This window comes from Quercus suber, unplaced genomic scaffold (genome assembly GCF_002906115.3).
Source record: "Quercus suber isolate HL8 unplaced genomic scaffold, Cork oak 2.0 scaffold_971, whole genome shotgun sequence".
Classification (NCBI taxonomy): domain Eukaryota; kingdom Viridiplantae; phylum Streptophyta; class Magnoliopsida; order Fagales; family Fagaceae; genus Quercus; species Quercus suber.
Genome location: NW_027070390.1, coordinates 97110 through 110564, shown reverse-complemented (window position 1 = coordinate 110564; position 13455 = coordinate 97110). Strand labels below are relative to the sequence as shown.

At 32.9% G+C, this 13455-nt stretch overlaps 1 protein-coding gene and 1 long non-coding RNA gene across 2 annotated transcripts; one reads left to right on the top strand and one right to left on the bottom strand.

Moving 5' to 3' along the window:
* Positions 1-2848: 2848 nt before the first annotated feature.
* LOC111984987 (G-type lectin S-receptor-like serine/threonine-protein kinase At1g11410) lies at positions 2849-3736 on the top strand. Its single transcript, XM_065768608.1, has one exon. The coding sequence runs from the start codon at positions 2849-2851 to the stop codon at positions 3734-3736; it is 888 nt and encodes a 295-aa protein (XP_065624680.1).
* A 6623-nt stretch (positions 3737-10359) lies between these two features.
* LOC136065440 (uncharacterized) lies at positions 10360-13424 on the bottom strand. The gene is made up of 3 exons (XR_010627061.1): positions 13302-13424; positions 12502-12551; positions 10360-10460 (listed from the first exon to the last, which is right to left on the bottom strand). It is a non-coding gene; the product is annotated as an uncharacterized LOC136065440 (long non-coding RNA).
* Between the last annotated feature and the right edge of the window lie 31 nt (positions 13425-13455).

Sequence of the window (13455 nt, the reverse complement as noted above, 5' to 3'; positions counted from 1 at the left end):
TTAGGAGTGAGGAAATTTAGAAAACTGAATTCTTTTAAAATTCCATTAGTATCTAGCTTTAAACTAATTGTTATGCGAATGGAGAAACTAATTGGTTTTTAATTCTTGAATATCTATCTATAATATTGTGTACATGAACAACAGTTGGGTTTTTAGTTTTAGATTTTGGATTATGCTACTTTCTTTCAACTACTTGATTTTCTTTTTGGAATTGTCTCCTATTGAAGGTCTAGAATATCGTGTACATGAGTTTTAGACAAAACATAACAATACTCCTATACTTGAGTTTTAAATATCATATTTTTCTATTTCTTCCCTTATTAAACATAATATGATATAGCTGATGTGATGCAATGAAGGTAGGAGCAACTGCTATTTTTGGGGCATAGCAGCTAATACATTATGATAATTTCCCATAGGCATTTAAACTTCATGACTTCGAATGCTAATAGCCATCTTCTCTGAGGCAAAAACAATTGGTCGAGTTCAATAAGTTTGCCACTAACTTTGACCACAACATCATGATAATATAAGTGACTCACACACTTACAATTCATATATGCACTATTTTGATTCTTTGTGGAAATTCAAAACATTGATAAAATGAATGTAATGGCAAGTGCGTGATTTGTATATAGACACGTTGATGAATGTGTGTAGTGGACATGAGTAGAATCAATGACATGTGTTTGACAATTTGGTCTTTGATGGAAATTAGTATAAGTGAGGGTCTATTAAATTTTTACCTCTTTATCTCCCCACTATTCTCTACTTGACTATCTTTATCTTCCCACTACTCTCTACTTTACTATCATACTTCCTTCATCATTTTCTCTGTATTATATTTTGACTCTTCTTCTCCCCATTTTATTTTGTATAAATTTGATATCATTTCTTCCATTCAATCCATATTTTCCCCACAAAAAATTGTAAATACTCTCTCTTATAATTTTGATTAAGGTTGATGGTTTTTTATATTTAAATATGTGTTTTGGTTTTTTTTTTTTTTTAATTTCCCATGATAGAGTCTTCTCTCTCCCTTTTAAAGCTTTGGTTGAATTTTGATTTGGGTTAATACTTAGTTTTTTAGAAATAAGAATTTGAGTTTATATCAAAACATATTCTACATGGCTATGAATTTGAATATACTTACCAATTTTGAGTAATAAATTATATAAAGTATGTCTTTTATTCCTTTTGTTTCATTTTAATTTTGTTAAGATAACATTGTAATTTTGTGATGAATTTTTATTATTATGATAATCTCATTATTCCTTAAGCGATGAGAAATTTGAAAACTTATAAAGTTTAGTTGTATATCAAATATAACACACTACAACAGAAGTTAGAAAAATATAGTTTATCTTAAAAAAATATTAATCAAACATACAAAATATAATAGTATGATATATTTGTACTTTGTAGATATAAAAAGATGAAAAATACTTGTAGAATTTTTTAAAAAAATAAATAATATTTGAAGTAATTGTTAATTTTTATATATTATACCCTATTACAAAATATTTATATATTCTCACGCATCGCGTGAGTACGCGGCTAGTTTTCTTCTAATTGATAATCATAAATTGAGTAGTTGATAGACTACTATATTAAAACAATATATCTTTCTTTCTTTCTTTTTTTTTTTTTTTTTGCATTTATTTTTTAAACACTAGAGGCATGTTATTGTGATGATAGCTTGTAATCACCTCACCTGTATCAAATATGGTATAAATGGCCTTAAAACAAAGTTGCGGTGTAAGTTTCAGTTAGATTAATTGGCAGTCTATTGTCAATCAAATAATGAATGATAAAAAATAATTAACATGTAGTAGATAATATGGGTTTTAAATCCTATTATATTTATCCAAATTTAAAATAAAATAAAAAAACTGTGCTATAATTTTGTATTTTTGATGCCTCTGATACTAAATAAGTTACAGTACGTGCTACATAATACTTATAAAACCCTCCAAATTTAGTAGTATTTATGTTACTCAAGCCTTCCAAATTTCTGCTTGCAATTAACTTTACTAGTATGTAACTTAAAAGAATAATTCAGACCACGACAATATTACCAAATAAGTTAGAACAACAGTTTATAACTTTGATGGTTGATCCTCTGGTATAGCAAGGAGAAATGTGAAGAAATGGGTGACAAAAAGTTGTAACCATTTCCTTCTTTTTGCTTAAATTTGGCCAAATTCTACTTTTGCGGTCACTTATATTTGTGAAGGTGCCTTATTGAGAGTGTCATTATCTCCTTGAAGTCACTTGAAAAGAAGAAGAACTATGTCGTAAAGTGTGGTTCCTAAGCTTGACAAGTTGACGACAGCTTGCATATGTCGAATGACTCATTTAACTTTATTTTTAAAAGAAGAAGAACTGATTTTTTTTTTTATATGGCTAGTCTATACTAGCCATTCAGCCACAAGTCCTATTACTGTGCTCTTCATTAGAAAAGATAATGAATCCTGCTAAAGGGAATGCATCATTGCTTCTTCTCTCCCTTCTTCTTGTTTGTCCAATCTGCACTTCCCTTGACACCATAACACCAGACCAACCCCTCAAGGATGGTGATGGTCAACTTCTACTCTCAAACCAGTAAACCTTTGCACTTGGGTTTTTCAGCCCCAGCAGTTCCAGTCACTGCTACGTTGGAATTTGGTATAACCAAATCACCGAATCACCCATTGTGTGGGTTGCAAACAGAGACGCTCCTCTCAATTATACCTCCGGAGTCCTCTCCATCAACAGTAAGGGAAACCTTGTACTCCACACCCAAAACCAAACCACTCCTATTTGGTCCACCTATGTTTCTTTTTCTGTCTCATCCACAAATAATTCTATGGCTAAGCTCTTAGATATAGGAAATCTTGTTTTGGTTCAACAAGACAGCCAACGTGTTACATGGCAAAGTTTTGATTATCCCACCAATACTATGCTTCCGTTTATGAAACTTGGGCTGGACTGGCAGACCGGGTTGAACCGATTCCTAACATCTTGGAAGTCCAAAGATGACCCAGGAATTGGCAACTACTCATTTCAAATAGTTACAACTGGGTACCCTCAAGCATTTGTATACATGGGTCGGACTATATTATGGCGTGCTAGATCTTGGACTGGTCTAAGATGGAGTGGTGTACCCAAAATGACATCAAAATACTTCGATGTTCAGTTTGTGAATAATCAAGATGAAACCACCATTATGGACCATACATTATTAAATTTATCTGACCCCAAAGTTTTTTCTAAAATGATGGTCAATAAATCAGGAATTATGAAATGGTCCTTATGGAAGGAGACTAGATGGGTCGAATATTGGTCCGCCCTACAAGAGTTATGCGATAAGTATTTGAATTGCGGTCCAAATAGTTATTGTGACCCATACAACGTGGTCACTTTTGAGTGCAAGTGCTTTCCTAGATTTGAACCCAAGTCATCTCATGATTGCATGAGGAAAAAGCGAGTGTCCATGTGCAACAACAGAGAAGGTTTCGTGAAGTTGGAACAAATGAAGGTGCCGGATACTTCAATAGAACATGTGGACATGAGGTTGAGTATGAATGAGTGTAAACAAAAGTGTTTGAGGAATTGTTCTTGCATGGCTTACGCAAGTGCAAATGAGAGTGAGGGAGGGATAGGTTGCTTGACATGGCAAGGGGACTTGGTGGACACAAGAAAATATCCTGATCAAGGACAAGATTTATATATACGTGTGGATGCAATTGTATAAGGTACTCTTTCATCTTTTATCTTTAAAATTTTGGAAAAACATTTTAGGACAAGATTTATATATACGTGTGGATGCAGTTGTATTAGGAACTCTTTCATCTTTTATCTTTAAAATTTTGGAAAAAACATTTTATGAAAATACACAGTGACTTCTCTCACCCCATTTGGTGGCTAGGTCACCGATCCAGTGAGCTAGGCAAACGATGTTGGTACTTTGGTGGTTAGAGCCATCACTCCAACGACAAGTGCCAACATTTTGGTGGCTGGAGCCATCACTCCAGTAGCAGATGCTAGCAGTCTAGTCACTAAAACAGCGTGTCAAAGGTTTAATAACCAAAGCCACCATTCTAGTGGCCAAAGACACTGCTCTAGCGGTAGTTGCCTAATCTTGGTTGTTTGCTTGAAAAATATTATTTGCCATACTAAACACATAAAAATCTTATTTGTTTTACTTCAAAACAAATAAAGCGTTAGTGAAGATTCATGTCTATTGTATTATTTTAGTCTGAAGTTTATATAGAATACTAATCCAACATATAATTTTCCCTATGGTATTTACTTTAAAGTTGACTTAGGTCAAATTATTGAAAAATGGTTTTTTCCATTTAAAATAGATCCATTTCAAATTATATAGTACAAATCTAAACGAGTATTATGTTCCATATGGGAAAGAATTTATATATGGTTTTGTTAAATTATCTAAAAGTATCAAAATTTTCACAATGTCTAACTTATCTATTTCATAATAATTCAAAACTCATACAATGTGTGGAAAAGTAAAAATTATTTAAGAGTTGTATACAGTATACACCTAATAACACAAGATTTCTACAATTATATTCATCACTCGTAATTGGTCCTCCTACTATGTAATACTTGTTTTATTTGACTTTTTTATTTTATTGTTACAATAGGGGAGGAAAGATTTGAATTATGATTCCACTTATATTAATAAGAACAACTCTTGTTGTTTGACATTGTTATTAGGTTTGCAATTTTTGTCTTTTGTTTCTTCTTTTAACATGTTTCAGCCTCAAAAAAAGAGAATCACATATGGCACTTGACATTTTTGTGAGAACATGTTTGCTTTTTTTGTTTTGTTCTTTTGATACTTTGGACCTCGAAAAGAGAATCACATTTTCTCCTTTTTTTTTTTTTTTTTTAAATAAAATAAAATAAAATCACTTGTTCTACTTAAACCCATTGTTTCGTCCCTACTCTCATTTTTCTGTAAAATTGCATCAATAATAACTATTTATGTTCAATGAACTTCTCAAATTTATGATGTCATTTGAATAATTTTTATTTATTTTTTACTCAGCTCAATATGCTAAGAAAAATGGTCTTACTCAGAAAAAGAGGATGTTGGCAATTCTGGGAGTTTCTGTTGCTGTAATGTTTCTTCTTGTAGTCTCAATTGTGTTTTGTTTTGAAATGAAGAAGAAGAAAGGTAAGGAAGTTTAGAGCAATTTCTTTTTTTAAAAATCCTATTTTTGTATTTCTAAGGTCAGTGAACAAATGCTCCCAAGATTACTCCAACATTATGTTTCAGGATTTATAAAAGAACTAGTTGCATACCTGCGTGTTACACGTGATAATTTTTTTAGGATAGTCTCATTAAATATTTTATTAATACTATAATTTAATTTATTAACCATTGGTTTTTCATTAGTTTTTAAGTTAATAAAACCTTAAATATACCTTTTTTTGTTTACCTTTCTACACACACACACACACACACACATATAGTGAATCTTTACACATACCTTTAAGAAAACTCTATATATTCCACTTTTTTGGATATGTAAAATTATAGACTACTACTCCATAATAATAGTGGCTAATTAATTATATATATATATATATATATTTTTTTTAGTGGTCTTGTTTGTAACGCTTCTTACCATTATCATATATTTACTAACTGATGATTTGCAAAACAAAGACAATAAATGAGTGCACTACAAAAAAAGGGGTTTATAGCCGCGTTTAAAAAACGCAGCTATAGCCCAAAAAAACGCGGCTATATCCTATAGCCGCGTTTTTAATAGCCGCGTTTCGAAACGCGGCTTAAGTACCGCAGCAACAGAACTATGGCCGCGTTTTTGAAAAACGCGGCCATAGGTTATCCCTATAGCCGCGTTTCATGAAAACGCGGCCATAGGTAAGACCTGAAGCCGCGTTTCCTCCCCTGTAAAGATCGAATTTGGGGCTAGTCCTATAGCCGCGTTTTTGAAAAACGCGGCTATAGGTCACGCTTGAGCCGCGTTTATAAACGCGGCTCCGACTGCTGACATATAGCCGCGTTTTGGAAAACGCGGCCATAGGTCAAGCTTGAGCCGCGTTTAGAAACGCGGCTACGGCCACGTACCTGTAGCTGCGTTTTTCAAAACGCGGCTATAGGTTTTTTCCCCCCCCTCCCCTGCAACATCACAACTTTCTGCCATATATACACGTACAAGTTCCCAACACTCCCTGCCATATATACACATACAACTTCTTGTTACATCCCAATATCACAAGTTCCATAAACTACTCCCATAGGACACAAACTTGCCAAGAGATAATATGAAAGTTTATATACATCACAAAAAATATACCAAGGCAGCAAGAAGCTTATAGTAATTAGTAATATACCAACATTCAATTCCAATTTTATTTTAATCGTTTGGCCTAAGTAATTAGTAATTACAACTCCAATTTTGAGAAAAGTTCAAGTAATCTATGAGTGACCTCTACACTAATCCATGCAAGCATTCAGGAATTGTCAATTTTCCGAGAATCCATTTTTCATTGTACACCAAAGTGACCATTAAATTACTTGACCACAACTCCCTATAAATACGCAGCCATATCTTCCTTTAATCCACACATCTGTATAAGTTAGTAATACATATACATACTAAGCAGCTACACATATTCAAAATGGACGGCAAAGGTGTTGGTGCTGGTGGAGGGGCCAGAGGAGGAGGAAGTGATGGGGGCAAAGTTGGTGGTGTTGGTGTCCAAAGTGGCGGTGATAACTCTTCAAAGGGCAGTGGCAGCAATGCTGGAAAGATGGTTGCTCCTGGGACTGGTGGAGCTGCGTTTCAAGGGACTCCTTTGAAAGTTAACCCTTTTTTTTTTTCTCAGCCCTTCATTCTAACGAAAAGGCTAATGAGAAGGGAAATAAATAGATGCTACCATTTTACGTTTCAATGTATCGCAGTGTGTATTGAGAATGACTAGCTTGTTGCTTTATGGGTTATTTATGTGATGGAATAAAATAAAGTATTAATCTATTTGCTTTTGTGTCCTATATGTTATACAGTCTCCCTTCAATCATGATAATTGCTCTACCTTTTTCTTTAATCAAATAGTACATATCATAATCAAATGGTTTTATTACACTGAAAATATCATGGTATTGGACCCTTTTGTATCATGTGACATGGCAGTAAAAGAGAGAGTGAACAACTTGGCTACATCAATGTATTGAAATCCAAAATTTCAATTAGTACTTTACAGATCATAAACACCATGGTTATTTCTCTAGCTTGCATGGTAGTTATATAAGGAAACCATTTGAGGATATTGTCATGTGCTTGACATATACATGGCATGCTAAGTTTTAAAAATGAAAATTTCCAAGTATTGTTGTGTTTGTATATGCTAGTAGAGAGACAAAGTGACTACCCAGCAATGGTTCATCATTTTTGCGATGGCACCCAATTAATGTCCACACTCCACATCATTCTTAAATGAATTGAGATAAAAAACAGATTCCAAGAGAATCAGAATCCCACTAAGAAAAACAAGCCCAATGATTAAATTTAGCTCAAGTGCACCGGTGACTAAATCTACAAGATATTGCACCCAAGCTTCTTCAATCCTTGAATTTAAGCTAAAAGCACAAAGGTTTATTTCAATTAGACCAATGTATTATGACTTTATTATTCACGGACAGAACCAACCATAACATCCATTATCGATATATATTTTATCCTTTCGAAAACTTGATTGCACTTAATCACACCCACAAATGCTTAGATTCAGATCAAATTCCACTTTCAATGCAATGGTTTTCTATTGTGTTGAGGACCTAATTTCCACTTTCATTTCAAGATTCTTCAACTATTTGGTGAATCCTTTTTGAAACAGTTACATACATGAATTGCCAAACATAACTTCCTTTTAAATAACTCCATCAAAATTTTAGCTTTTATACTACTTTGCGTTGCTATATAAATAAATCAAGCAAAAATAAATAAATAGCAGGAACTTGAAGAAATAAAATGTGGTTAATTTATCCTACTTCGTATCTACAATGTGGCAGGAATTTCTGCTTAGGACGAAGATATGATATTATTAGATCGTTCAATCAAGATAAACTCAAAACACATGTATACACATATATGTAAAAATAATTATTTTTTTCATAATAGTAGAGTAATTAATTTATAATTCATAATTAAATATATTTATATAGAAATAAAATAATAAGGAGAGTGTATCATCTTTCTAAATTCTAACTAATTTATAAATGTAACATAAGGTATAATATTTGTGTAATATTTTTTTGATAAATCATAACATTTATGTACATAAAGAAAACAATTCTATGGAATATTTTACCATACAGATTATCTACATTTCATTTCACCAAACAGAGTATACTATTTCTATGGAATATAAGATTAGTAGGCACATTGATACATACCTATATTACTTTTGCCTACGAGCAATATAATTGGCCAATGCAACCAACGACACCGTTTTCTGCATATCAAACACAGAAAGCTGATCCAGAGCCAGCTTGTTCAATTTCCCCGACAAAATCAGAAAAGTACAATTCAGAATTGGCTTTGTTACTCCAAACCAAAATCATATATAACCCCAAATTTCTAAAAAGCAAATCAAAACCTAATGTTACCCAAATACCTAAATAAAAATCAATCCAACCAAATTGAATGAAAAAAAGAAAAACTTACCAGTGGTAGTTCTCCAAAATGTCTGTCTCCTTCTCATGTATGTCTCGCAAGGTTTATTTTCTCCTCCTTCTCTATCTCTAGATCGCAAGCATCGCTGTTAAAAAATTGAAAACGAAGTGAAAAGAAAGTTGCATATTAAAACCTGATTTAATATGCTAGATCGAGTATTGATATATATTATAATGAAAGCCATAATAATTTCATTGAATTTGCTAGAAGTTCACCTAAACTATTAATAAAAATGGAAAAAAAATAAAATAAAATCTCAGCCAAATCAGATATCTTCTAACAATTTGATTATATTATATTGTTCATCCTTTTTCCTTTTTTGTTTTGCAAGATTTTAACCTGATAATCGATATAAAATATAGTAAAATCAGCTAATCAGGCTGCATATGAAATGGTAATGTGCACGCAGTCAATTATTATTATTATATTGATGTGTCAGAAATTATCATTAATTCGTTTAGACATGTAGAAGCACAAGTGAACCTAACAAAATGTGATATCTATGATGGGCACCATGCGTCAATGTTTTCTATAGAATTTCAACCATTTAGGTATGTATTTGAAAGATAATTTATAAACCAAAATCATTCAAATAAATCTTTGAATATAATAGTGATGCCAAATGACTTCTTCTTTTACAAGAATTTGAATATTGGATAACATTATATATATACCAATCAAATTAGAACACTTGCTTTTGTGTACAAAATATCTTTTGACATATTTTGGTATCTCTTTTGAAAAAATTCTTAACCCATTAAATAGATACTAAATTGTTGTAAACTTTCATGAATATAAGATCAAATGGATAAGACCCACCATCTTGGATTTTGTCCTCATAGTATTTTCCTCAAAAAGAAAAGTTTTGTTTTTTTTTAATATTTAATAATCTACAGATAGCAAATAAACTCTTTTGCTTTCACTGACAAAGCTTGAGTCTTATTCTTGGGGTTGGAAAACTCTGAAACCAACAGCCAAGACAACAAAGAAGGGTGATATTCAATGAACCGAATGCAAAGAGTAATTAATTGAATAAAAAAAAGTCAAATATCTAGAACTCAACGCTAGATCGAGTATTGACTTATTCTTTATTTTTACATGAAGGAAAATTTTCAAGAGTCATTGATAAAGGCTACCCCAGATCAAAGATGCCCATTGTCCACGCATCACCCATGGCCACCATGGGTATTAGTTATAAAATATAGAATGAACTGCCTTAGCAACTATAAGACATTTGACTTGAAATTTTTTTAACTTCTTTTTTGAGTGATTGAAATTTTTGTTTGGGCTTTTTTTTTTTTAACTTGCAAAATAGGTGGGTTTATCAATTTAAAGAATCATTAACTTAAACATGGTCGTACATGTAATTTACGTTGAAAAAAAAAAATATATATATATATATATCAAATGATAAAAATAGTCATGCTGATAAGTTAAGACACACTCAGACTGGCATCATTTAGCTAATTTAAGAAAATTCAATAAATAAAATTATTATTTCCAAATTAAAAAACACATTAATAAAAATAAAAACCCCAAACCCCCCTCAACTCTGCAATAATGTCGAAGTGCCTAATTTTGACCTTCCCAAGCTAGTTGAAGGCCAAATCAAAGCAAATAAGTCAGTGGAAAAACTGACCTGAGAGTAGTAAAAGGTGGATCGCGAGAGTTGGAGTTGCAAGTTCGGATCCAACTGACGACACGCTTGCCTAGGCTTAGAGCGACCCCTCGGCGAGAGACAATTGGCTGCCATACAATGACAAAGGCAAAAGCATTACAGAGACTCTGAGAGAGAGAGTGAGAAGAAGTGTGTCTGTGTTTCATGTTTGGGAATGGAAAGGCCAAAGCTGTTTGTATAGGCAGAAACGTATTATTATATGCATAATGTTAATGTTAATAGGTGTTTGTGTGGTGTTGTGTTGTGTTGTCTACATGGAATTTGGGTGCATTGTTAAATGCACCCCAACAGTCACTATTTTTTCTTTTTTTTTTCTTTCCTTCGTTGGTGACAACCTACCCCGTACGCTAAGCAGTACCAAACGGTACTTGGCCTTCTTTTCTTCCATACCAACTTCTTTCCAATTCCATCACAAATATATATAAAAAAAAGTTTTGGAAGTGTTATTCAAACAGAACAAAAATCCAACAGAAAGTGCAAGTGAGGCTTTATTTATGAATGTCCCATCCACACGATCGCAACACTGCTTGCTTTCTTTTGTCTTTATTTTTAAAGACCATCATCATCATCATCATCATGTCTACATGATGTATATATATATATATATATAAAGTGGGAGAAAGAGAATTAATAAAGAGAGAGAAAATGGTGACCCTAAGGGTGCATGAGTCGCCCTAACACTCTCTCTGTCTCTCTCTCTCACACGCACACACACACAATTCACACACTAGCAGTAAACTAGTTACAGAGGCAGCTGGCACAGCCGACTAGGGGTCAAAGAGGATTTTACTTTTTTATTGTTCCATCCAAGAAAGAGTATGAGCTATAGGCTTCCCTTTTTTATTTTGCAGTGCCATGTTAATAAATCTTTCCTTTGCATGTTCACCCATCTCTTCTGCACCTATATACAATTAATTAATTATAGTACCGCTCTACTTCCTTACCAACCCTAACACACATTCACCATTTTGCCCTCCTCGATCATCCACATTCATATTCTCAATCTTGCTATACCCATCTCTTTTTGCCTATTTTGAGTTAACACTTAACCGGCCTATTTCTAATTTGTTGTTTTTAACTATATATATAGGTATTAATCAAGGTCTTTAATCTTTAATTAGTATTATATGACCCCGCCCTTTTTTTTACAATTGGAAACCAGGTCAGTTTCCACAAAGGCACCCCCTTCTTTATAGCTTCAAATTCTTTCCTCGGTGGAATATACCTGAAGAAGATTCTGACTAGACCACACTATCCTTATTTATTATATTTTATCTACACCAAACTCAGTTTGCTGGCTTGTAACACCACATCTTATTCTTCAACATAGTGACTGTCCAACTTTTGCTTCAAGAGAACTTGTTGCTATGACTATTCTATATCCATAAGTTTGATACAAAAATTCAACTGGACGCCATCTATCTAAACACAAAAAGATTTTCTTTCCATCACCAACATCATGGTTTTAAGAATTGCCTAGCCCCTTCCCTAAAAAGTGTCAGTATTAAAAAGCACCTACCCTTCAACAACACCTTATGCTTCCCACAAGGAGCCAGTTTGAGTGACCACTGCCCTGTTCCAATATTCCACCATTTTAAGCCGTAACACCCCTTTCTTTTTTGGAATGCACACTTGATCCTAAGAAACTTTTAAATTTCCCCTACCATCATTAGACCCTTACCAAAAGAGAAGAAGAAGAAGAAAGAAAGGGTTGAATCTTTGTTCAATATTTTTGACGGCTTTCTTAAGGAGGATAAGCACACTAGACCAATACATCTGGATGCTATGGATTAGGAGATGCTTGCTTGCTTGCTTGAGAAGGACAATTTTATTCATCCTATACTAACTACACGTCTCTAATAATCCATTCGAAAGACCACATCAAATTAAAAACCCACAAACTGATTAAAACAAAACATATAATGGAATTAATATATATATATATATATATCAACCTACAATACCCAAATCCAGAGTCCAATTTTTTTGCAAAACCTTACCATGAATGTATTCAATACAGAGAATCAAAGAGCCAGAACGTAAATTTCCAAAAAATACTAAAAACATAACATTCTGATCTTCGAAAGTAATAAGGAAATGGAAGCTTACCACAACAGAGGTTAAACTGAAGAATTACTCTCCACTGGTCTAATTATATCCTATATGAGAAAAAGAAAGAAATAACTGCATTAAATTTCATGTCTAATCAACAGTAAAAGTGACAGAAACATTGTGAAAAGAAGATGTCATAAATAAAAACATAAAAGCGGTCAAACCTGCCCTGTGGCTAAGGGAAGGAAGTTGAAATCACGTTGGAGTGTTGTTAAGATACAAAAACTTGTATTTCCAGGCCAAAGTTTCTGTGGTCTTTGGTCATTTCTTTGAAGGAAACATGTGAGATGACATCACCTTTGGGATCCTTTGTGTTCTTTGTTAACATCAAAATCTGACGTTTCTACATTTGTGTGTTCTTTTTTTGGCTTTAATTAACTTGTGTTCCTTTGTTAATGTGAATATGTTACCCTTGCCTAAAAGATTCCCAACTCTGGTCTCGGCTTGACCTTCAAACCATTTGGCAGGTTTCTATGTTTTTTTCAGTCTTTTTGTTTTTTGTTTTTAAGTGCACCAAGTCTTTACAATTTTTCTTCTCAAAAAGAAAAGAAAAGAAAAATTCTTTACAATTTTCAATTTTCCAATTGCAAACATATATTATAAAATATGTTAGTTCATTTAAACCAGGATCGGAGTAAGGACTTTGATTTAGAGGTCCAAAACTTAAATCAAAATTTTTTATCATTAAAGAACAATCAATACACAAAATTTTAAAACAAAATTAAGACATGAAAAGTAAAACTAGCATCCACTATTAACAAATAAACAGAGGAACGCAACAATCCAAATATATGTACCAGTCATGCAATCCCCATCTAAAAAACCAAGCTCCAAAAGGTAGCGGATGACTCCAGGCGTTCCTCCAATCTATCAAAACAATCATTAATGGGTTCATCAAGATGAAACGGTGATAAACAAAGTAAAGGAAACAATATAAAAATTTCCATATCC

Bases quoted from the DNA above. Each gene is read 5' to 3' on its own strand.
- LOC111984987 (XM_065768608.1), top strand. From the start codon at position 2,849: ATGGCTAAGCTCTTAGATATAGGAAATCTTGTTTTGGTTCAACAAGAC.